This window comes from Streptopelia decaocto (assembly GCF_964273445.1).
Source record: "Streptopelia decaocto genome assembly, chromosome: 17".
NCBI classification, from domain to species: domain Eukaryota; kingdom Metazoa; phylum Chordata; class Aves; order Columbiformes; family Columbidae; genus Streptopelia; species Streptopelia decaocto.
This window is the reverse complement of record NC_138672.1, coordinates 6,431,989-6,455,919: the sequence shown is the minus strand read 5'-3', so window position 1 is coordinate 6,455,919 and position 23,931 is coordinate 6,431,989. Positions and strand designations below refer to the sequence as shown.

The following is a 23,931-nucleotide window of genomic DNA, read 5'->3' as shown; positions in this document are numbered from 1 at the left end:
GAAGAGGGGGTCCCCTTGGGGAACAGCATAAAAGTTTATTGTATGTAAGAACCAAACCCATGAGATATGTACATATATTTACAAGACAAAATGAATGAGCCTAATTATTTACAACGAGAGCCGTCCTTCACAAGTCTGTACATCGAGAAGCGATGGTGAGAACGTATTTACAAGCGGGATCCAGCAACTGTGGGCAAGATGGAGATGGAATCGAAACCAAAGGGTGAGGGGCACTGTGCAGTCATGGACCTCAGTGGGGCTGGATGGTGGACGCCAGCACTGGCCTGCTCAGACATTGTCCCTGTCCCTTGAGGCAGCTGTGCCTTGTATCACAGGGAGGTGGGTGGTAGATGGGAGGTGGCTGGTTTTCCTCCTCTTTGTCCCATAATTGCTCAGCACCCTTCTGGGCCATCTCTCCTCCTCCTGGTGCTGGGTGCTTGGCCCCAGCCCTTGCCCCACAGCTGCTTTGGGGGCAGGCTGGGAGCTGGGGGTGGTCCCAGCGCCCGGGGGGGTTACAGCTCACTGAAGCGCACTGCCGGCTCCAGCTTGTGGGACAGGGCGGTGAGGACCTTGTCAAACTTCTCGTAGCGTTCGGCCTGGCTGCTCTCAGCCCCACGGCTGCCCCAGAGCAGCCGCAGCTGGAACTCGGTGCTGAAGACCTCCAGCAGCTCTGCTCTGCCCTGGAAACCTGCAGGGAGGGAGAGTCAGTCCCACGGGGATGGGACAGGGACCCTGTTCCATGGGATGCTCCAGCTGGCGCTGGGCTGGAGCTGGCCCAGCTGCACACTGGGAATGCGGTGGAGGGAAAGGAGCTCTGCTGTCCCCATCGCTTACCCTGCAGCTTCACCTCGGCGTTGGTGTGGTAGAGCCCACCGTGGTGTGCCACCATCCGCGCTGCCTCCAGGTGGGCCATGACCACCTCCACACCGCTGTCGGTGGTCTCCCAGGGCTCAGGGCTGTCCGTCAGAGCCTCGTCCCGCTCCAGGAGAGTCACAAGTGGTATGATGTGGGGAAAGGTGGTGTTGGTCAGCGGCGGCCCTTCTGCGGAGAGAGGCAGCCTGAGGACTCCATGCAGCCCCGTGTCCCTGCATCACCCTCCCCATCTGTGCTGGCCTCATGAGGCACTGGTGTGGCCACACTGCCCTGTGAAACCTGGCTGCCACCGTGCTCCCTGGAGAGGCTTTGAGGCTCAGCTGTAGCACAGCAGCGGCTGCAGCACTGTAATTGCTGTGCCTGGGGCCATCGCCTCGTTCAACACCAGCTACTCCCAGCTGGGCTCTCTAGTTGTGCCAGGAGGGGAACACTGTTGTTCCCTCTCGGGCTGTGTCTGCATTTCCCAGGGTCCGGTGGGGAGCAGGTTTGTAGAATCTGGAGCAGTGGGTGTTGGAGAGATGCGGCTTTTCATCTTCCCCGCCTGGCCACCCTGTCCCCTTGGCTTGGCACGCACCACCATGCGAGTATGAAGGTTTGGCTCAGCCGAGTCATGTTTGTGCCCAGCTGCTGGTTTTATTTAGTTATGAAATGCTTCCTTTGGAAGGAAGGGGCAGCTGAGGCCAAACAGACCTTGCCGGGTCCTGGGGCAGTTCAGCAGCCCAAGGGGAAGCGTCTGGCACTGGGAAAGGGTCTGAGCTCTCAAATGTGTCCCCCTTCAGAGGCCGTGCCTGGACAAAGCAGGAAGGACCAGGCAGGCGAGATGAGGGGAGTTGTTCCTGTTACCTTTCCCTTCGTTCAGGCTCTTCAGGAATGGCTTGAGCTTCTTCTCGTAGAGGATCGCACCCTCTGTGTGCCGCTGCCGCAGCACCATCCAGGTCTGCTCCAGCCGGGTGATCTGGAAGTAAAGGGGGCAGATGGAGGGTGCTGGGGCAGCGCAGCCCCTGGCCACTGAGCTCTGGGCTCACAGGGGGGCACAGCCTGGCCCCTGCACCGTGACCCCCAGCCTTGCACACAGCAGTGCCTGCTGCTCCCCCAAACAGCCTCCTCATGGCCAGAGACAGCACGTCCCTGGCACTGAGGCTGGGCTCAGGATTTCTGTCCCCTCCCTGTGCCCCAGGACAGCAGCTTCCCTGCGTCGCAGGGGCCTTGAAGATGAGACGCAGGGAGGGGGCAGCCGTTCCACCTCCTTTGTGCAGGCAGGAAGCAAGACTTCCCAGCTGGGCTCGATTTAAAATTGCATTTTAATCTCCTTTCATCTTCCAAAGGGAGCAGTATGGCCCAGAGACGCTGCTGCCACAGCCTTGAGACTGATTTGTATTGTACCGGAGGGCAGATTCATTTCCTCCCAGGAACACAGCCCAGCACAAAACAAAAAGCCCAACCACCGAAAAACAATTGGATCCCAGCAGGACTGGGCTGTTTGCTCCATGGAGGGGATGGCTCTTCCCCTTCCCTGCTTAGACACTAGCAGATGTGGCCCCAGACCACCTACCCTGAGTGTTTTCCCTCTTCTCCCACCCCAATGGGTGTCGGAGCCCACAGGACACTGGGAGAGGGACATGTTTTGGGTGAGGGGGCTGAGCCCAGGCCATGAGGATGAAAGGAGCGTGCCCGTACCTGTGTCATTTCCAGGGCGTTCATCACGGCTGCAAAACTGAACATGTTCCCCATGGTGCTCTTCAGCTCAGCGGCCAGCTGGATGGTTTTGTGGAGCAGGGCCGCCCGCTCCTCTGTGCTGCCTGTGCAGCCCAGGATGTCCACGGCGATCATGATGGACATGGTGTGAAACCTGCCATGGGGCAAAACAGAGTGGGGTCAGTGTGGGGGGGGACTGGGGACGCTCCCAGGGCTTGGGACTCCCTTTGCCAAGCTGGGGACACCCCAGGGCAGCCGGACTGTGCCGTGTTGTACCGTTCCAGCAGGTCCAGGCGGAGCTGGTGGCCGTGGGGCAGAGTGAGCAGCTCCATGCCAGAGCTCACCCCCATGAGCCGCTGTATCTCCGCCGTCACACCCAATATCCGGGCGACCTGGCAAGAAAGAGGAGAGCTGATTAGATCCGTGTTAATTGAGGAGAGGCTGAAGCATCCTCAGGCAACCTCTCGCCCCAGCCCAGCCCCAGCCTGCCCTGGCCGATTCAGCGTGGCAGAGCCCAGCAGGGATGCTGCAATGCTTGGGGGTGCCCCGATGCTCGGGGGTGCTCTGATCCCTGCCAACCCAGGGTGATGGGGCAGTGGTGCCTGTCCCTCCCGCCCAGCCCCGGCCGTACCAGGCAGTCCACTTTGGTGATGTGTTTGGCCAGCGTCTTCACGTCCACCTCTGCTAGCAGCTCTTTGACCTTCTTGAGCACGGCCATCTCCAGGGGTTTGTTCTCCAGGGGGATGAGCAGGGACTGGAAGGCCGCAGGGTTGAAGGAGGAGGTTGTCTCCATGGTGGGGGGCACAAAGCCCATGAAGTCCAGCTCTCCTTTCAGCCTCTGCCCTGCCTCCGCTTCCCCGGAGCCGTTCTCAGTCCCTCTCTGTCCTTCCTCCACCTTTAGCCTCTCCACGTAGCTCTTTGTTGGCAGCACCTTGGTGTCGTGAGCCGGCCGGTCTCTGCCGATGGGCGAGGTGGGGTGGAGCTGGCAGTAATGCCCCGTGTCCGGGTCGCTGTAGCTGTTCACGGAGGGAGAGGGGGAGGCACGGGTGTACCCGTGGCAGGGAGTCGAGTGGGTGCTGTGGGCAGGGTCTGGCAGGGGTTTGCTGCTGTTCCCTGGGCACAGTTGGGGCTCACTGGACCTTCTTATGACCGGAGAGGCCGGGGCAATCCCAGCTGCTTGGCAGGCATGTGGCTTTAGCCGAGTAACTGCAGGGAGCAGGAGAGACCCTGTTATCAGAGCCCGGAGATATGCACATGCATAGGGACAATGGATCATAGAATCATAGAATGGTTTGGGTTGAAGGGACCTTCAAAGCTCCCCCAGTGCCCCCCCTGCCATGAGCAGGGACATCTTCACCAGCTCAGGTTGCTCAGAGCCCCGTCCAGCCTGGCCTGGGATGTCTCCAGGGATGGTTCATCCACCACCTCTCTGGCCAACCTGGGCCAGGCTCTCACCACCCTGAGTGTCAAAAATTTCCTCCTCATGTCCAGCCTGAATCTTCCCTCCTTTAGTTTAAAACCACGTGGCTTTAGTTTAAAACCAAGATGACGTGGCTGAGGGTTGGCTGAAGCCCCAGCCTCAGCTCACACCCTCTGTCAGGACAGTTTTCTTTGCCATGCAAAGAGCCAGACAGGATTTTGCTAGCAGGGAGCGATGCAGGGCTTGTGTGTACAGTGAGCTCCATTCCCCTCCCCAGGGCCCTGCGTCACAGCCCTGCCAAGCCCAGCCCGACCCGTGTCCCCAGTGGGATGGAGGGGTGATGCTTACCTGTACTGTAGGCAGGTGACACTGGGTTCTCGGAGATGGGGGACATCGGGGAGTGCAGATCTTGGATCTGGTCCACGCTGACAGCACAGTTGCGAATGATGTCCCTGTGGTGGGGCAGGGACACGCTGGGGAGGGGGCAGACAGGGCAGGTTAGTCCCTGCACACAGGGTGCAGGCAGAGGGGCTGGGGTGAGGGTTTGCTGCCCTGTCACCTCCCTGTATGTCATCAGCCCTAATGAGCTGAACCACTAACGAGCTCAGCCGGAGCAATGAGGGGGTGGTCTCTGCAGGCAGCTGGGAGCAGGAGGGGTCGGTACCTGTATAAAGCAGGGACAGTCCTGCCTGTGGGGAGCTCAGTCCTGGGGAGCAGAGGGGTGCCCTGATACCAAGGTACTGTTTTGGGCTGAGGGGTGGGATGACTCCAGGGTGCTGTGGGGAAGTGGGTCTGGCAAAAAAAGTTGTGTGGGGCAGTAGTTTTCTAGGGTTGTGCTGCAAGGTGGTAGCTGATGCTGGATGTGTTACTCTGTTTTTATCTGAGAGCTGTGTTGGAATGGCTAGATTTGTTGTTGCTGTAACCCAAAGCTTGGGGGAGGTGGAAGGTGCCTGTAAGCTGGACTCGGAGCCTAACAGGTGCCTGGGTCTTGGATGTGCTCAAGGAGCTGCGCAGCCAGCCAGGAGGTCTTGGGCTGGGGAGCAGCAGTTGTGGCTCAATGCACAAGTCCCGGGACTGCGGTGTTGCAAGAGATGCTGTGTCTGGGGTGGGCTGAGCGCAGGGGGCACAGCAGGCAATTCACTGCCCTTCCTGCCATGGGTGAGGACTGGGCTGCTGTGATGTGTTTGGTCTTGAGTGCCTGTTTCTCTGCAGTGGGAGGATGGGAGCACAGTGGTGGTGATAAGGGGTTTGGGGAAAATGCGAGTGGTGAGGAAAGACTGATGGATTTGGGCTCTTCTTCTGGAAACACATATGTTCTCCTGGAACTCTGAGTGTTTTCCTTTGCCCTGCCATAACAGTTGGTTGCCTGTTGTTCCACTGGTGTATTTTCACCCTGCCCTTGGGCAGAGGATGTTGAGGTGGTGAGAAAGCAGCTTGGTCCAACAATAGGCTGTGTCCTGCTGGGAGGTGGGAGCAGATGGGTCCCCCCTTGGCTGCTGTGGGTGAGGATGTGTGTGTGTGGCTCTGCCTTCCCTGCTGGGCAGCTGACAGCAGGCAGTGCAAGGGAAATCTCCTCCACCTCTGGAGAAGCCCACCTGCTCCAGGGTTAACGTGAGCAGACTGGTTGTGATCTGGAGGCTGTGCGAATACTCCAGCTGAACAGAAAGGGCTCTAAAATTAAAAAGCCCCTTCAAAAATGAACCAATAAATAACCCTGTGGTAGTTGGGACTGGCTCTTGTCTCGCATTTGCCTGGGAAGGCTCGGCTACCTGGCTCTGACAAACCCTGACATGCTGATAACCCTGGAATGGGTGACTGTAAAACACTCTCTGGCTTCTGGCCTGTGATGCTAAAGTTGTGTCTGCTCACCAGGCATCTGCTGCGGGAGCTCAGTGTGCTTGGCAGCCGGCCTGGGAGAAAACCCCAGTTCCAGCTGGGTCCCAGTTCCTTCCCCCACACCTTTGCCAATCTCTCTCTTCCCTCCCTGATCCCAAACCCCTGCCCTGCACCCAGGGAACAGGGATCAAGTCTGGTGCTCCCTCTTTCCCAGGGGTTGGCCCTCTGCTCTGCTGAGCCAGAATGGGACTGCGTACCCACCTGGTCGGGCATCCCTCAGCCCTGGTGATCTTGTCTGCCGTCAGGCCATCTGTCATGGTGATGCTCCTCCTCTTGATGTGCCCCCCTTTCTGGGTGGTGGGGCTGTGGGGTCCCCCATGCTTGCCGTTGGCCAGCCCATAGCTGGCTTCCAGGTAGCGCAGGGGGAAGGTGCGGTTGATGGGGCAGTAGACGATGGCTCCGCTCTGCTCGGAGATGGCTTTGCGGTTGCCCACGTAGAAGCGGACGAGGGCAGGCACGTTGTCAAAGCTCTCCTGCTCAAAGAGGTACTGGACGCGGGTATGGCCCTCGCTGGACTTGACTGTCGCCTTGTTGATCTTGAAGTGGAGGGGCTCGTTGCGCCAGCGGCACGTCAGCACGTAGTCACCCACGCTGGTGAGCGAGTCGCGGATGAGGAAGTCGCCGTTCCGCTGCACAAGGCTCTCCGACACCTGGCAGGGGACAGGGCAGCGGCTCAGGCATGGTCATGCTCTCAGGACCACACTGGGGAGGATGGATGGACATTCCATTGGGACATTGGCTTGTTCCCCTGGCTCTGAAGGCATTTCCCATGGAAAAAGCAGCCAGCTCAGGGCTAAGGAAGCCATTGCTCAGGGGTTTCCCAGGAGGACAGGCTGGCGGTTCCACGTGGCCTCAGGTTGCCCAAGCCACCCTCATTCCCCTCCTCACCTCCCGGGGGATGCGGCCGTGGTACCACGCGTGGCTGCGCAGGTCGGTGCTGCTCAGCTTCAGCTCCTCTTCCAGCTCCTTGTGAAGCTTCTCTGGTGACGAGTCGAGGATGTATTTCTCCTTGGAGAACTGTACAGGGGAGGAGAGAGCGTCAGCTGGTGCAACAGGGCCTGGGGAGGCAGGGGCTGGCCCTGGGACACGCTCAGGGTCCTCATGGAGCTCAGAGCTGTGTGAGGACCGCTGCTTGTAGCAAAGGATGCAGGTGGGGTAATGTGCCTGTTGATGGTCAGGCCCTGCCAGCAGAAGCACTTGGAGGGTCTCTTGGTGGCATGTCCCCATCATGCCTGACCCTGTCCTTGCCCCAGCTCAGAGCTGAGTGTGGTTGGGTAGGAGAAAACCTGCCCCAGCTCCCTCTGAAACATCTCCAGGGCTCAACCACCACGGGAAGCACTCTTCCAGGAGGAAACCTGCATTATTCCTCCTCCTCAAACCATCCACTGCGGTCCCTCTTCTAAAGGGTTAACTTTCTGTGTTTAGCCTGATGGTGGCATGACTAGTAATGACAAATGTAAAGGGAACCTTCTGCATAGAAATTAGCTTTTACCCGCACTAGTGCACCTGAGCCTGGAGGATGCAATTTGCCCCCTCCCTTCCCCCAGAGAGATAAGGGATGGCGTCATGTCTCCCATCAGCTGGAGCCAGCCGTGCTCCCTGCCCGCCGCTTTGCCAGCGTTCCCAGAGGGCAGCTGAGGATGCTGAGCTGCTGGCACAGTGCAGCCGGTGCTTATCTGGGGAGGCGAGCACAGGCTTGGGGCTTCTGTGCGCTCTCCACGTGAGGCCGGTTCCCCCAGCCTGTTGGTGGGGTGGTTTTGGGATAAGCCCTGCTATGGTGCCAACACTAACGCCTTGGTCCCCACTGCATCCCAGACACACATGCTGTCCTGCAAGGGGGACATGTGTCCCACCACCATGGACCAGGGAGCTTGGATGGGGCTACCAGGGTGTCCCATTCTGCTGCTCCGGGGAGCGAGGGTGGCCTGGCGGTGCCTCTGATGGCAGTGCCAGCGTGGGGAGGCACAGCCGGCTGGCCCAGCTCCGTGGTGTGGGTTAGGGTAGGATGCTACTGGTGTCTCTGAGGATGGGCATGGGCTTGGAACCTGCTGACACTGCTCTGGCACTGGCCTTGTGTGGCACCTGGTTCCCCAGAGCACTGGGGGCTGCAGCTTCATGCCAACTCATTGGGGCCCTGCCTCAGAGCTGACCCTTTTGCTCAGAACTTGTATCAATTCCCTCTGCTGCTCCTCCAGCAGCTGTGAGCAGGGGGAAGTGTGGAGCACTGTGCTGCTCTCTTGCCTTGTACACACCAATCTTGGGGTGCTCTCGGACTCTACCGAGTTCCTCAGCAGGAGCCTGACCTCAGGTCCCTGCTTTCCCTGGGGGAGATGTTCCATCTCCTTTGGTAGCTGCATTTGTCAGCCAAGCCCAGCACCGATGCCGTCCTGGGGCCTGTGTGATGGACTGCTCTCCGGGGCTTGTCCTCACCAGCCCGGACCTGCCCCGTTCCTCCCTTCCCAACTGCTATCAAGTCAAAAGGTGCTGGGACAGTGAAATCAGAGTGGGAAAACAGTATGGACAGAACTCGGACTTGTTCATCTGACCGTGTTTACCCTCCCTGTGAGAGGGTCCTGTTTGCTGAAGCTGCAGGGACCTCAACCAGGAGATGTGTGGGTTGTCCCCCCGTGATCAAGGGTTGCGGGGGGCCAAGCACTCGCTGCTGCTCTGGGGCCCTGGTGGAGACAAAGCCACTCAGTGACGCTGAACCCTATTAAAAATAAATGGTAGCCGGCGGCTACTGCTGAGGTCCGGCTGCCTCCCGGGGGGCCGAGGCCAAGCAGATGCCGTTTCCATGACAACCCATCCGCTGCCACCGAGCAGACCTACCTCAGCCGAGCGGTGATGGGGGACCCTTGGCTGCAGCATCCTCCCTGCAGCACCCTCACCCCAAACTCCAGGGCAGGGTGGGACCCCCAGAGCCTCTCCTGTCTGTGCAGGCTAAAGCCGTCAGAAATGAGCTGGGATCAGTTTGGAGCTGGTGCTCCTGCCACTGCCCCTGGAGCGGGGATTAGCGCCTGTTCTGCCCAGCCTTGTACATCTGGGTTTTCCCCCAAATCCTCCCCATGCAAATGTGCAGGATAACAAACACAAACCCAGCTGAGCGGTGCCCGGCGTCTCCAAGCCTGGATTTGGGCAGCAGCCGGCTGGCATCTATGCCAGGAGCCAGGTGCTAAGCTAGCCAGGGAGAACAGGAGGTTTGGGAGAGGCGAGGGAGGTTTTGCATCTTGCAGACGGGGGAGGAAGGCTGGCTGTGAGCAGAGCGTGCTGGCTGTGAGCAGAGGGTGCCACCAGCCACCTTCTCCAGCCATGTGGAGGGCACCTTCCTTTCAGCTCCTTGCCTGGGCAATGAGATCCCATCTGATTTCTGTGGCCACCAAAAAGCCACTGCTTGGGGTGACTGCACGGCTGCAATAGCTGCGGAGGCAGCAGGAGATGGATCATGGAAAGCCCTTTTCCTTTGCATGATACGACTGTGGGGACTGGTTCTTTTCATGAGTCTCTTGTGTGGTGCTATCACACACTAGCTGCTGCCGAAATCACTTGGCTGTGCCACTCTCCATGCAGGAGCTGGGCTCATCGTGAGCCCTTGGTGCAAAAGACCTACGTGCTGTGGAGGGTCGTGCTTCCTCCAGCCCCCGAGCCCTTCGGCAGCGACCGGCTTCCTCCCGCTCCGCTCGGCAGTGTCTCGGAGGAGGCCGGCTCGCCGGCTGCCAGCTGGCCGGGCGCCGAGGCGCTGGCGAGGCTCGGCACGGCAAGGCGGTCCCGGCCAGCCCGGCGCTGTCAGGAGCGTGTAAGCGGATGTCTGAGCGCCGCGTTGAAAAGGGCACTGCCTGGCGCTCTCGGCTGTGCCAAGAGGACATCAAAAGATGCACAGCCCGACACGAGGTCTCGCATGCTAGTGGGCTGGGTGTGGGGAAAAGCCTTGACTTCACTAGCACCTAGCTCAAGCGGGTGGTGCTGGCCTCCTGCGTGGAGAGCCCCAAGGCCTCTTCCAGCTGGGTGGGAAGAAATGGGGATCAGAGCAGTTCTCCAAACCAGCCGCACCAGACAAACCAGCTCAATAGCTGCCAGAGACGATGCCAAGCTCTGCTTGAGGAATCCCAACCAGTAGCCAAGCTGGCTTGGCTGGAGGAAGGAGAGCTCCTCCATCACGCTCAGCACACTGATGGGCTGTTTCGCAGTCCTGGGGCTGGGGAATCCTCTGGTGCTGCTGCGCAATTCCCAGGGCTCTCCATCCCTGCCCACTTCCCTGACTGTCCCTGCCGTTTTCTTGGGGAAAGAGATGCTTTTGGTCTCAGCCATGGGGCAAGGACTGGAACCAATAAAAGGGTAATAGCCGGGGGAAACAGCGGGTGCCAACAGCTGTGCTCCATGTAAAACAACGGCTGTTGCTCTGCTTGGTGTAAGGAGACCTTCAAAGGCTGGCGTTTGGCTTTGTCTCTTTGCAAAGGTAATCTTATGAAACAGGAGAGATTTGCAGCTTGCTTTCCTGCTCTCCCCTCCCAGATGTGGAGGAGTTGCAGCTGAGGATGAAGTCAGCTTGGAGAGCAAGGTGTACTCGCACCCCACCCCACTCCTCTGCTGATAACATCTGACTAACCTCAGGGCACCGAGCGCATCTGCTTTCCCTCCTGCCCTCTGCTTTGTGCTGGGACCCTCGTTAGGAAAATCCCAGCCCCTTATGGAGTTTTCCGCCCCTTACGGAGTTTTCCACTCCTGCTCTGGCTGCCAGAGCAGACACAGGGCCTGGGAAAGCAGAACTGGCACCAAAGAGAGTAACAAGACATTTGGGGCAGGTGTATGGGGAAAGCCCCAGAATAGCCTGAGGAGTCTCCTCTGCTTGTTCCATACCTGGCAATGGGCTACTTCAGTGAAGTATTTCTGAGCAAACATCCATGCTAAGGGACAGCCAGCATCACGACAAACCCCAGAACCCTGCCTGCGCGGTGCAGGACTGCTGTGCTCACCAGTCCAGCTGCCAGATACCACCCGAAAATAGTTAGTCCATCCTGTATGGCCACAACAAGAAAATCCCACCCCAAACAACATTCAAGTTGTTATGGCCTTGTTGTTAGTCTGCATGGCCTGCTGTGAGCCAGTCCGTCCTACTGATCTTGATATCCATATGGAAGAGAAATAATTTATTCCCCTGTATTGTCTTGCAGTGACTCTAGGCATCTAAAAGGCCTCTGAGAAGGCACCAGCCCATCTGTCCACCCCATGGGTGACTGATGGCATCTCTGGGGTATGTCACATCTCCATTAGTCCCTGCTGAAGGCAGACCTTGACTCAAGGTCTTTGTCTTGACATTCAAAGCCCTTCCTAGGGCTGGTCCTGGCTACCCACAAGGTTTTTTTCTCCCCTTGTCTGTGCTCCTTTGTGGCAGCTCTGGAGCAATTATGTCTGGCTGGCAGGGGCAGGGTGCAGCTGGGGTTCATGGCCAGGAACATCTGGGTGCTCTAAGGTGGGACAAGTGCCCCAGGTGACACGGTGGGGTGGTGGAGTGCACTGCTACTGCTGCCCTGGGGGAGCAGTTCTCCAGTGCATTGATGGGGTGTGTGTATACATACATTTCCATCCATCTATATATTACTTATCTCACTCCAAGACGGCGGCAGCGGCTGCTGCTGCATCCCTTTTCGGAGCTGCTATTGGCCAGAAATGATGTCAGTGCTTCCCAGGCTGGGTGCACTGCCATTGGCGGTGAGCAGGGATGCGGCTGTCAGCTGGAAGTGCTCCAGTCATTCATGGGGACTTCAGTGTGTGTTTGCTGGGCACACTTGGACACAAATAGATGGTGAAAGATCTGGTGGAGCCAGGTGAGCACTTAGGGCTTCACTTTTAACTCTTTCTGGGGTCGGGATGGAGTGCCCTCCATCTCCTCTTGCATCCCTGTGTGAAAACCAGATACCCACCTGTCTCTCCCTTGTGCTGGCAGTGGTTTGCTGAAAGCACCCCATCACCTGCTGTGATGTGCAGCCCCAGGGCTGCTGTGCTAGGACACGCTCCCCTGTGTTGCTCAGTGGCCTTTGGACAACCAGGAGAAGCTCTTCTGCTTTTCCTTTTTCTACCTCACTAGCAATCAAAATCCCTGGCTTTGCACTGAGATCAGCCGCAGTCATGACAAGACTTGAAATGCTGCTTCTGGGCTCAGTCTTACCCAGCATAATCTCTAAAGCTCAGCACCTAGCTCACTCAGCAGGAGTATTGAATAAGACTGCCAGCTCTCTTGGGTGCCAGCTGCCTTCTAACTTGCAGTATGCCACAGCTCTTGCTTCAGAGCAGAGCCTGCTTGGCTCTTGCAATCCTAAACACCTTTGCTCTCTAACTCTGTAAATGAAGGAAACAATTCCTAGCACCCTGTGCAAGTGCCAGAGTCCAAAAATAGGACACCTAGACTCATGCCCAGACAGTGGCGGTGCTGCAAGTGCCACAGGACAGGTGACAGATGGAACCCAGCTTTCTCCCATCAGTCAGACTTGTGCAGCACACACACACACGGAGACCCAGGCCAACGCGCTGTGTGTTCACCTGGGCTCGCTCTCCTCTCTGTGCTCCCAGCACATGCCATCTCTTGGGGGATGCTAAATGCTCCCCTGCATGAGCTCTGCTGCAGGTGAGGGCTCCAGTCAGGACTTATGCTGCCTGTCAAAGTGCTGGTCTGGGGGGGAACCGGTGGCTCTGGCTGTGGAAGGGGCTGAGCTCTGCCCCACGACCCGCTGCTCGGCTCATCCCGCACTCGCTCCCTCCTCGCCGGCCGCAGGCGGGCACGCTGCCCGCACCCAGCCCTGCCGGCTCCGTGCGGGGAGCAGCGGGGCTCCCCGGGGAGGCCGCCCCCTCGCACCCGCTCTCCAGCGCTGCGGTACCGGAGCTGCCTCCCGCCGGCTGCCGGTCCGTGTCCCCGGTGTTTCCCCCGCATCCTCGCCGCCTTCCCCACGCGTGCGGGCGCACGGAGCGGCGGCACCCGCGGGGTCTGTGCACCGAGCGCGGGGCAGCCGGGCCGGCCCCGGGTCCCCCCTCCGCCCGCGCTCACCTGGACCTGCATGAAGGAGCCGCGGTAGAAGCAGCAAGCGGCCGCTGACAGGGCGCTCCACAGGCTGCACCGCTCCGTCATGGCGCGGCGAGCCCCGCCGGGGCTGCCCCGGCCCGGGCTGCACCGCCGCTGCCGCCGCCGCCGGGCTTCAATTTCAGCCGCTTCCCCGATTACCTCATCCCTTGTCGGCAGCGAGGGGCGGTGTCGGGGAGGCAGCTCCGCCCCGGCCCGCCCCGAGGGGCCGCCCGCACCCGCCCTCACCGCGGACCCCAGGGGAACCGGGACCCCCGAGGGGAAGCGGCACCCGCCTGCGTGCGCCCCGAGGGAACCGGCTCCTCCGGGAGGATCTGGCACCGAGGGGAACCAGCACCCTGTCTGTCTGTGTCCTGAGGCGACCTGGAACCCCTGATGGGAACTGGCACCCCTGGGGGGAACCAGCACCCTTGAAGTGGCATCCCAGCTGCCTGCGCCCTGAGGGGACCTGGCTCCTCTAAGGGCACCTGGCACCCCTTACTCTCCGCATCCCAAATCCACTTTCTCTCCCCAGTGATGCACACGGGTCAGGGACAGCCTCATGTCCTCTCACCTGCCCTGTCTTCCTTCACCCCGTCCCCGGTGACACCTTTCTTGGGGGGGACACATCGGTGGCTGCTTCACGTGGTGGGGAACCTGCCGCCTGCTTCACGCGTAGGCTGTCTCCAAGTTGCGTTTAATTAAGGCTTCACTTTGGTTTAATTAAAGGCACAGTTTCACGTATGGGATGTGCGAGGCAGCGCTGGTGACTCAAAGCCCTGAATCTTGAAAAAAAAAACCCTGAAACCCCTACCTGAACCCTCTGCCTGAACACAGGGACGGGCAGGGGCTCCTGCAGCACCCAGCAGTGAGCTCTGCACCTTCTTGCCCCTCTCCCTTCTTTGTCTCCCTCCGGGTGCCCAGCTCCGTCCCACACCAGCATGACCTGGCTTTGGTAACAAGGGGCTTTACGCCCCCACCCACAAAGCATGTCCTGACCCAAAAGACTCCCCCATTCATCCTAGTGTGCCCCTGCCCAGGGCGATGCTGTGAGTTCGCAGAGGTATTCCCGCTGCCACCGACTGAAGAACCCTGCAGCCTTCCTGCTAATTAATTCAAACGAGCCCCTCGTATCCCCAGGCAGGGAGGCAGCAGACAGGGCTGATGAGATACAGGTCCCCCGAGTGAGCGGCTGCTCCGTGCAGAACAAAGAGCTCGCAGGCTCTTGCCGGGCCTGCGCTCTGCCCCTGCTTTTGCAGGGGAGAGAGGAGCGGGAAAGCAGCGCAGGTTTGTAGCAGGACAGGGCTGAGGTGCAGGAGAAAGTGGGGCAGCATGCAGCCTGGGAACACGGGGCAGTGGGTGCTGGTGGGTCCCATGGGTGCTGGGATGGGCAGGGAGCACGGGCTCTCCTCTTGTCTTGCGTGGGGCTGAGGGACAGACCAGATGGCAGCATGCAGGGATTCGACAGTGAATCATCCTCCTGCCAAGGCTTCTCCCCCGCGACAGGCTCCGTGATTTTGTGGTGAGGGAGCACGTGGGAGCCTCACGGGTCACCGTGGGGCGATGCCCCCCGGCTGTGCCCACGCTGCCCCTCCACAGGGGGAAGCTGAAAATCTCCAACTGAGCTCTTGCAGGAACACACGACAGCTTTATCAGCTGCTGCTTTCCCAAAGGGTAACGCTGTTCTTCAGCTCCTTCACCTGCGCAGGGGCCAAAGCTAGGCTGGGGGGGATGCTAGCAAACGGAGCTGGGTGTGCAGATCCCCCAGGCAGCTTGGAAACACCAACCCTTAGGCTATTATTAAAGCATGTTAATTACCAAGTGCTTATTGATCCTGGCTTTCCAACCCTCCCTAGCTCGGGGTTGTACCTCTAATCACAGCAGGATTGGCGATGGGAGAGCTGGCCCTGGCAGGTTTGCTGCTGGAGCTCAAGGGCTGATGTTTGGCCGTTCTTTAGTGCACATCTGGACACAGACCTGCCTGTGACCCTTTGCTCATGAGGACTTTGCAGCGTGTCCTCTCAATCCCCCTGCCTCTCTTGTTTGTTGGGTCTTCCTATCTTTCCTCCACTCTCCCTTGCAGCAGTGTTTCCTCTCTGCTCACCTCCCTCCCAGCTGCAAAGCAAGGACCTGTTCTGGTGGTGGGTCCCAGCCCTGTCCCACCTTGCTCCCAAGGGACACCAGGCAGCTGCCACCTTCCCATCCCGATCCCCACAGGGCATGGGGCCAAATGCTGCCAGGTGCACGAAGATGTGGGCTCACAGCCAGGCACGGCGCCTGCAATCAGCCAGAGTGGCCCCATCATCCTGGTCACTCACACTCCAGATAATTACCTATTTGACTAAAATAGCTGCTGTCACCGTGGCCATCGGTTGCTTCCGTGACCGAAGGGAAGTGGCATATAAATCACAGCTCATGGGCTGTGTCTGGACACCACGGGGACGGGTGAGAAATAAAGACCAGATAGATCAGGTTTGGGATCTGCCTGGAGAGCAGGGAATTCTTCTGGCTCACCCAAAAGAACGCGATCCCAAAGGCAAAGCCATACCCATTGCTACACAGCTGTGTTGTTTCAGTCCATTAACTTGGGAGCTACAAAATGCGCCTGTCTCTGGGTGTACGTGCTGCTGGAGGAAGGGAAAGCACCCCAAACCACCCAGCGTGGCTCCTCGCCACCTCCCTGCCCTCGCAGGACTTGCCTGCATGAGCAGGTGCTTTCCTTTGCATGCCGAGGTGTCCCACACCTGGGCTCTACCCACAAAGCCCAGTCGGAGCCTCATCGATCCCATCAGAGCCTTGTCACTCCAGCACGTGTCCCGTGATCTCCTGCTCTGCCAGTCCCACGTGGCTAAAGAAGGGGAGGAAAGACATCCCACCTGGGATCCATGTGCTACAGGTCAAAAAGCCACATCCAGCCCCACGGCCCAGAGGCTGCTGGTTGCCAGACCTGCACGTGGGGTTCTTGTTGGCCCCCGGTTTGGACCCAGAGGGGTGTGACCCCTGTTAGGATAAGCAGATGAGCTCAGGTCCAAGCAGCTCTCTCCTGAGCCTGCCAGTTGGTGCCACCATGGGGAAATCCCACGTTTCCGTGTCTAGCTACAGCCACCATCAAGAGCCCCACATCCCAAACATTAAGATTTGGGGCTCTGTACTGGTTACACCACTCACGTAGGGCACCTCAAGTCACTTCTCAACAACCACATCTTCCCAGCGGCATTACAGCCCCATCGAGCAACAAGACTCAAGAGGCTCCAGCCCTTCCCAAAGGCCATCGCATCACAGTGACCACCGGCGCAGGTTTTCCGTGCTCCATCCCCAAACCACACAGCACCCCTGCCACCGTTCCTCTGCCCCTGCCCGGCTCCCACCGTGCCAGCAGCCTCCTGCGAAATGGCCCGCTCTCCTCCAGAGCCAGGCGCCTCGCTAATGAATTTCTGGCCAGACATGAAGAGTCCTCAGGAATGTTAATAGTTTGCTGGAGGATAAGCAAGAGATTTGGAGAGATTTACACCGACTTTCATGTGACAACCACGAAAGTGGCTCAAACACTTCCGTTTCTTTGCGTGGGGGTGGAGGGAGGAAGTTGCCCCTGCATATGAGGTGGTCGCGAGCGATGGGGAGAACAAAACGCAGGCAGCTCCTGCAGGAGCAGCAGCAGGGGGACCACATAGGGTTTGTGTCTCTTCTGCCTCCCACAGCCTCGCTGTTTCTGGCAAAGGATTTTTTTCCGGGGCCAACGAGAGAGGCTGGAGGAGGTGGTGGGACTGGGGGTGCAGAGCTGAGCACCCCCTTGTTGCAGGACTTGGCCACTGTCCCCGCTCCACCACTGGCACCTGGCCGGGGCAGGTTGTGACCGCGCTCGGTGTCTTACCTTCACGTATTCGCTGCCAGACTCCAGGCCATCGTGGTGGCTGGAAGGAAAGGGAAAAATAAAAATACGTAAGTAACAGGCAGCAAGTCATCACAGTTAGCTTAAAGGAGGTGGTGGCACAGCTTGAGGGAGTGGGGGTCTGTGCCCCTTGCCTTGCCATGGGGTTGAGAGCGCAGCTGTGGTTTTGGGAGAGGCTCCCAGGGTCCTGGCACTGTCCCTGCCTGCTCCATGTCCACTCTCGGCTTAATCTCCCTAATGCGATCAGGGAAGAATGAGGCCTTTTTAGAGGTTCTCTCTCTAGATTGGCTTGGGACCGTGTGAGCTGAACTGGGGAGACCCGGAGAGCAGGCTCGGGTCCCTGCGGGTCATGGTGCTGTGTGCCGAGACGGGGCCCCCACGCCCCGTTTGCTGCCAGAGCTGTGTTCCCAGTAGGTGGCTGTTGAGACATGTGCTCCAGACAAGTGTTTTTGTTTCTCTGTGGCCTCGTGCAACCCCACAGAATTCAGACTTTCATTTGAACCAGGGGGCAGACTGTGACATCCTGACTCAGACTGCAAGATTTACCCTACCAGCATACAGGCAATAGAAACTCCCATTCTCCTTGGTAACATGTTCACTCTTAGCCCTACTGACAACCAAACCAATGACCCTGAGATGCAGCTGATCCAGCAGCTTCTCTGCCATCATTTCATCAGGGACAGAGGCAGCCCCTGCTCTTTCCTGGGCATGTAGCGATGCTGCTGCTGCTTTTTGTGCGCTTGTGGGGTGGGGTATGTTGTCTGTATGGACAAGAGAGTTTGAAGGGAGACTGTAACAGCCTGAGCTGGGATGTGCTACTTGAGGTCTTACCTTTCAGAATAAAATAAATCCCCCACTGTCCAGCTCGGAAGGGGAAAAGGGGCTGGAAATCAAGCCCATGCTTTTTTGGGGGTGAAAAAAATAGAGGAGTATTTGAGAGGGGGGACAGACACAGGCTCCCCCGGACAGCTGCGGGCTGCCTGCCTGCCCTGGCGCTGCATCCCCAGCCTGTTTGCCTTTCACACGGCCGCAGAGCTGCCTGGTGCGGCGAGAGCCGTGAGAAAAACCGGCCGGAGGACGGGGGGCCTCTGGGCAGGAAATCGGGAACATGGGAGCAGCTGGGAGACGCTGCGAGGGCCCGGGCAGGGGAGGCCCCCGCACCAGGGAAGGGCAGCAGCTGGGGCTGGCGGGGGGAGCGGGAGCCGCGGCCCCCTGGTTTTGTGCATTCCTGGAGAAAATGGCATTTTTGGGGGCAGTCGAGTGCCTGGGAGAAATTCCAGGGCTGCCTTTGGAGTGCAGCCGCCACTGAGCCACCAGGACCTGGTGCTACCACAGTGGCACTGAGGAGGAGGGTTTCGGTGGGGTGGTTGCTGCTTTTGGGCTTGGGAAGGCATTGCAGTAACTTGCAGATGTGCCAAGGTCTGCGATGGCTGCTGCGGACCATCCGGGGTGATCATGCGGGTCCAGCCCTAGTTTGGAGCACAGAATCTGCTGGTGCAGGCTGCACCCTAGGGGAACCAAGTCTGGGCATCTCGTGCCCCAGTTTCCCCATCGGCAGAGTCGCCTCCCTGGAGGTTTTGCCTGGCAGTGCTGCCAGCGAGGTCTGCGGGCAGTGTCCTGCTGCGCCCTGCGGGAAGCGGCACTTCCCGTGCCTCACGTACGGCCGCTCATGGAGGGAAGTCAAGTCACGTCCGCTCCATGACCTGCCCGTGGGTCATCTCCCGTTAGTCACCGTGGCCCTGCTGAAGTCATGGCCACGGCCACCGCCCCACTGCCAGCAGCTCCACGGGCTGGGTGCCACTCTCCGTCCTATGGCAGCACAATTTCCCCCCACGGAGGGCCTGATCCTGCGGGGAGCATCCCTGGGAAAGCCACCCCGTGCGCATCCTCAGCCCATCCCGCCTTGGGGTCTGTCCTCACCAGGGATGCTCTGCAGAGGGGGGCCAAGCGAAAATGCTCCCCAGGCCCATGCTCGCTCCTCTCAACACCACGTCACTCTGGTCCCTCTGCACAGGCGTGCCTCATGCTGGGCAGCTGTCCCTGGCCCCTACCATGGCCTGGCGGGAACAGACTGTCCCCGTCCCCAGGGATGTGCCTGCGCAGGAGGAAGGGCTGTGCCGCGGCACTATCCCGGTCCTGCTTCCGCCCGCCCGCCCCACGGCAGGACCCAGCCATGGGGACGGCTCTGGCGACAGCTGCTCCCAGGGCCAGGGGCCGTGGCAGGGGCTCCGAGCAGGACATAGAGGGGCAGAAATGCCCCCGATGCCAAGTCCTGCTCTGGTCACTCTTGTGCCTCAGTTTCCCTGGCAAACAGTGTGGCTACGCCCATCATCAGGCCAGCTCCAGATGATTCAAAAGAGCATTTGGCCCTCAATTTTTGGGGCTGCAGGTCCCCACTTCCCAGAGTCAAGGCACCTAGCTGACGCACACATGTCCCCCTGCCACTTGGCTCCCAGCCACACTGGCCTGGGACCTAAGTCATTTCTGGGGGACAGAGGGTCCAGGTGAACCCCCCACACTGTCTGTGGGGACCCTCTGCCGCTGCCAGGGCTTTGCGCTCAATGGGAGCTGTGACAGAGACACTGTTCCTCAAGCCCTCAAGTGCCTGAGCCCCTCGGCCCCCCAAGCCCCCCCCAGCCCCCGAGCTGCTCTGCCCTGCCCTGGCGCCGGGTCTGACTGTGGTTTCGGCAGCGCAGCCGATGTGCTCGCTCTTTCCACAAGCAAACGCTGGCCAGGGGCCTCAGTGCCGCTCCGGCATCACCCGCATTGAGGCTTTGTGCCCGCCCCAAGCAAAGCCCCTTCCCAGCCTCTCCCTCCCTGTCTCCTCCACCGTGCTGGGGTGCAAGGGATGTCTGGGGGAGCTGGGACCCCTTACCTGCCCTGTCCCAGGGTGGGAAACCTCCTGCCCACCGCTGTCATCGACCCGAGGTGATTCGGCGAGTGCCTCTTCTGCGGGACAGGGAGAAGCTCTCCCGGGCGCTCTCCCGCCTTGCACTGGGCGGTTGGGACTTTGGGGTGAGCAAGGCGGTGGCGGGACCCTCCTCCTTCCCGTCCCAGCCCTCCTCCGGCCCTCCCTTCGCAGCCGTCAGGAATGTATGGCCGGCACAGCCCGGCTCCCACTACCGGCACAAATTCCTCCTCTTCATCCCGCTGCTGGGGCCACCCAGACTTCCAAAGCACTCAGTGCCCCGAGGCGGCGTGGGGGGACAGGGGTTTTGGGGGGTGCCGGGGTGCGAAGGGGGTGATAGAAGGGTTGGGTTGGGGAAGGACTGGACCTAATTTGGGGGGAAATTTGGGGTCGGCATCTCTGCCCATGCCCCCAGTCCCCATGTACGTGGGGATGTGTTTGACCCATCATGCCCAGATGCCCGTGTGATGGGCGGAGTGGGTAAAAATCTCTCTAATTGATTCTGAGGTGAAAACTCTACAAAAAAGCCAATCTTTATCTGAAAGGGCTGAGCCCCCAAATGCCCCTGGAGGGTGAGTTTTGTGCCTGGAGTGGGAGTTTGCACCCAGAGTGTGGGGTTTATGCCCAGAGGAGTGTTTACTGGCAGGTGATGGAACTGGGGCTGGGCTGGCTGGTTTTAGGGATTGCCCCCGTGCCTTGAGGGAGGCAGGACCACTTGGGGAGGGGGAGAAGGATGGAGGGGGAGGAAAAGAGGAGAGTGAGAGCTGGAAGGGTCGGGACAGTGCAGGTCTGAGCTCTCCGCAGCGTGTCCCAGCGCTGGAATGGAGCTGCCAGCAGGACAAAGGGACGCTGGGGCTGAGCGGGGCTGCGAGATGTTTCCAGCCCATCCGGAAACGGGAGGGAGCAGAAATCCCACAGGAAACCTCGCTCCCATGGAGCTGCTGACCCGGCCGCGATGCAGAGCACTCGGACCGTCACATCCTGCTGGCCAGGTGCATCCCACCAGCGCTGCAGGCAAGGGGGACACTGCAGGGACCCCACTGTGTCCCTGCACCCTCCTCTTGCCCTGGGGGGCCAGAAAGGGGGTCCTGGTGGAGGGTAGAGCAGACTCAAGGGGGCCGTACCTGTCCGAGGAGCTCTTGCCAGGATGCTCTTGCCCCTTGTCCGGCAGATCCCCATCAGCAGTCTCTGATCCCTCTGCCATGTTGGGGCTCAGTGTTTGGCTGGGGTTCAGGGCCAGGCTGGAGCTCGGTGCCCCTGTCCCAGGGCAGGAGACGTTCCCCACAGGTTGCTGGTCCATTGTGGCCATCACTGCTCCAGGGGTGTCCACAGGCTGAGCTTCTTCTCCCTCCTTCTCTGCTTTCCCAGCCTCTGAGGGTGGATCCGTGCCTGGCTTAGAGCTGCCAAATGTCTCGGGGGACTCGGGGTCTGGGAGCGGGGCTGTCTGAGGGGTTTTGTCACTGGTGGTGTCTTTTTCCCGGCAGGTCTGAGTAGTCTTGGCTTTGCCCAGGCTTTTCCCCGCTTTGCCCAGGTTCAGCCTAGGCATGGTGCCCATGTGGCTGTACATGTCCGACGAGCGGGCATAAGGACCGGGGCTCTTGGGCATGGTATTGAGATCATCCTGGGTGCCATCAAATGGCTCCTCCAAGAAGCCGTGGGGAGGAGGGAGACCCGAGCCCAGGCTTCGGGAAGAGCTGGGGGCTACGGACACACGCCGGAGGGTGAAGGCACGGGGGATGCTGCTCAGGCTCCCAAAGCCTTTGAACTTGAAAAACTCTGGCAAAAAGAGAGAAGAGATGCATGCAGGGTTACTGCTGATGTGGCGTGATGGTGGGGGGTCCTGGGGCCTCTGGTCCCTGGTTGGGGTGCGCATGGGGCACTGTGCCACGGTGCAGCCTGCTGTTAGCCCTGTAACAGCCCGTATCTCCAGGCCCTGCCCAGTGTAACATCCCTGTCACCTGGGGTGTATGTGATGCTGTGCAGGGCACCTCTGTTGGGACTCTGGGAGGTCTGTCCTTGTCCCTTGCAGAGGAAATGGCTCCTGGTGCCCTGACAAACCTGGTGGCTGCGTTTCCCTGCTGCAGTTGTAGGAATGGAGAAAGAAACACCCAGCCCTGGTGAGCAGGCAGCATCAGAAATCACTTCAAATCTCTTCCTCCTGCCCCCCACCTCCCTGCTTCCCCCAGGGGACTCCATAGGGCTGGTGGCCGTGCCCATCCCGGTGGCCTTGGGACAGCTCTGTGGGCATACCCCCGTCCTCCCCAGGATGAAAGCATGGGACACAATGCAAATGCCACAGGGGATGGGGGTCCCAGCCATGTGCAACCTGCCCATGCGTGCACGGTGGAGCAGGAACCGAGCATCGGCGCAGGGCCGGTGGCGCTCGCGTGGCTGCGGGCAGGAGAGAACCTCCCCACTTCCTCGGCCGAGCGCTCGGCCCCTCGCAGCCTCTCTGCAGCTCCCAGCTGCACCTGCAAGCGCAGAGCATATGTATTTATAACTCTGGCGGGCGGCTTTGCATTTCACACCTCTGCCTCGGCTCAGTGTGCCGCTGTGGTGCAAGCCTGGGCCAGTGCTGGTGCTGGCACGAGGACGGTGGCACACAGGGTGAAGCTGCCTGTGGGTGCAGCTCTGCAGGGCAGCGTTTTGCTGCCAGAGCCCTGGAGCTCTGGGTGCCTCTGGATATTTTGCAATGCAGATGCCACCCTTGGGCTCTGCAAAGCCTCTTCCCCTCTGGGCACAGCGGGTTTGCCGAGGCAGGAAGCGGCACGGTGCGGTCGGCGGTGCTGTGTGAGGAACTAGGTGTCTGGGGGCCACTCGGCTGTGGGACCCCCCACCTCCTGTCACCATCCGTGGGTTCTACAGGGCATCCCTGCAGCCAGATAGGGCAAAGGGGCCGTGCAAGGGGCTGCAGCAGCCTGAAAGCCCTTCTGCATGGCAGAAACCTTGTGGCCTGGATGTGGTTGAAGGCAAAACTGCTTTGGATTAAACATCCCCTTAGAGTTTGAGCATCCTCTGCTGCCGGCTAGTCCCGGAGCTGCTGCGGGGTGGGAAACACGATGCCAGGGACTTTCCCCATCTCCCTGCTCCCCAGTGCAAAGGAAAATCCCAGCTGGGATGGGGCTGTGGGTTTTGCCAGCGGAGGGGTCCCGGGGGAGCGGGGGACAGGCCCCCCTCCAGCGGCAGCATTGCGGCAGGAACGCAGAGAGCAGCGGCAAAGGCCGGCTCCTGTGCTGGGAACGGGGGTGAAGGCCACAGCAGCCGCCTCCCGGGGCGCTGCGAGAAACTCGAGGTCTGTGAGAAAGAGCAGAGCTCGGTCCCGGCAGGCACTGAGCTCTTTCTCCAAGAGCAGCGATGGAATCTGCTCCCCGGCTCCCACCCTGGCTCCTCCGTGTCACCCCTGTTCTGTGGGGGCACCTTGGGGTGGGGGGAAGCACCAGCTTGCACCCCGAGACGTGCACCCCGAAGGATGTGATTTGTGAAGTGAAAACGCCAAGCCCCCCTGTGCATCCCCCTGGGTGCATCCCGGCACTCAGCGCAGGGCTGGGCTGCAGCAGACTGGTCCCAGTCCCAGCACCCAGCTTTAAATCTACAGCACCCATGTTTTCCTCCAGCCACGTGGACATAAACCCCCAAAACCCTTCACCCCAACGAGCTTCCTAGCAAGACCAGAGCCTGTCTTGGCTCCAAACATCACCGGGTGGTGATGACCGGGGAGCGCGTGAGCACACACTCGCGCTGACACTCACACTCGTGCATCCCTGCTCCTGGCCGGGCTGTCCAGGTGAGCACCCCATCGCCCACCCACCCTGTCCCACAGCCACTTACTGAACTTCTTGAAGCCCCCTCGTTTCTGGCCCTCGGCCATGGTCACGCCGCTCGGAGGCCGTGGGGACCGAAAGGGACAAGTTTATAACCGTGAAGCTGTTCCCTGCCCGCTCCTCCCTTCCTGCCCCCCCCGCAGCCGCTCATCGCTCGCTCGGCGTTTCCTCCCCAGCGCTGTCATCTGCTCCTGCCCCTGCCCGCCCTCCGCTGTCCCCACGGTCCCCGCAGTCCCCGTGGCCGCTCGCACCCGCTGCGGCCACCTCTGGGTCCCTGGTTTGGGGACACTCAGCAGATCTGGACTCCCAAAAAACCCAGGGTGTCAGAGTGGGTGCCAGCGCTAGATTGGGGTGTCAGCCCTATGGAGGACGGTGCCAGCC

At 60.1% G+C, this 23,931-nt stretch overlaps 1 protein-coding gene across 4 annotated transcripts; it reads right to left on the bottom strand.

Moving 5' to 3' along the window:
* Window positions 1-10: 10 nt before the first annotated feature.
* On the bottom strand, window positions 11-23,688 carry SH2D3C (SH2 domain containing 3C). 4 transcript variants are annotated; one of them, XM_082067903.1, is made up of 12 exons: window positions 23,558-23,688; window positions 20,854-21,505; window positions 16,804-16,843; window positions 6,773-6,901; window positions 6,086-6,534; window positions 4,337-4,461; window positions 3,200-3,774; window positions 2,845-2,960; window positions 2,551-2,722; window positions 1,717-1,828; window positions 835-1,041; window positions 11-688 (listed from the first exon to the last, which is right to left on the bottom strand). In XM_082067903.1, the coding sequence occupies exons 1-12, from the start codon at window positions 23,595-23,597 to the stop codon at window positions 513-515; spliced, it is 2,793 nt and encodes a 930-aa protein (XP_081924029.1). In that variant the 5' UTR covers window positions 23,598-23,688; the 3' UTR covers window positions 11-512. The 4 variants fall into 4 exon arrangements, with proteins under 4 accessions (XP_081924029.1, XP_081924030.1, XP_081924031.1 ...); XM_082067904.1 differs by having other exon boundaries at window positions 4,337-4,440; XM_082067905.1 differs by lacking the exons at window positions 20,854-21,505; window positions 23,558-23,688 and adding an exon at window positions 19,697-19,817.
* Window positions 23,689-23,931: the final 243 nt, after the last annotated feature.

Coding starts and splice junctions, on each gene's coding strand:
- SH2D3C (XM_082067903.1), bottom strand. CDS start 23,597: ATGGCCGAGGGCCAGAAACGAGGGGGCTTCAAGAAGTTCA. Junction 6,902..16,803: donor CTGGCAGCGAATACGTGAAG/GTAAGACACCGA, acceptor TCCCCTGTACAG/TTCTCCAAGGAGAAATACAT. Junction 4,462..6,085: donor GCTGAGGGATGCCCGACCAG/GTGGGTACGCAG, acceptor CCCCCTCCCCAG/CGTGTCCCTGCCCCACCACA.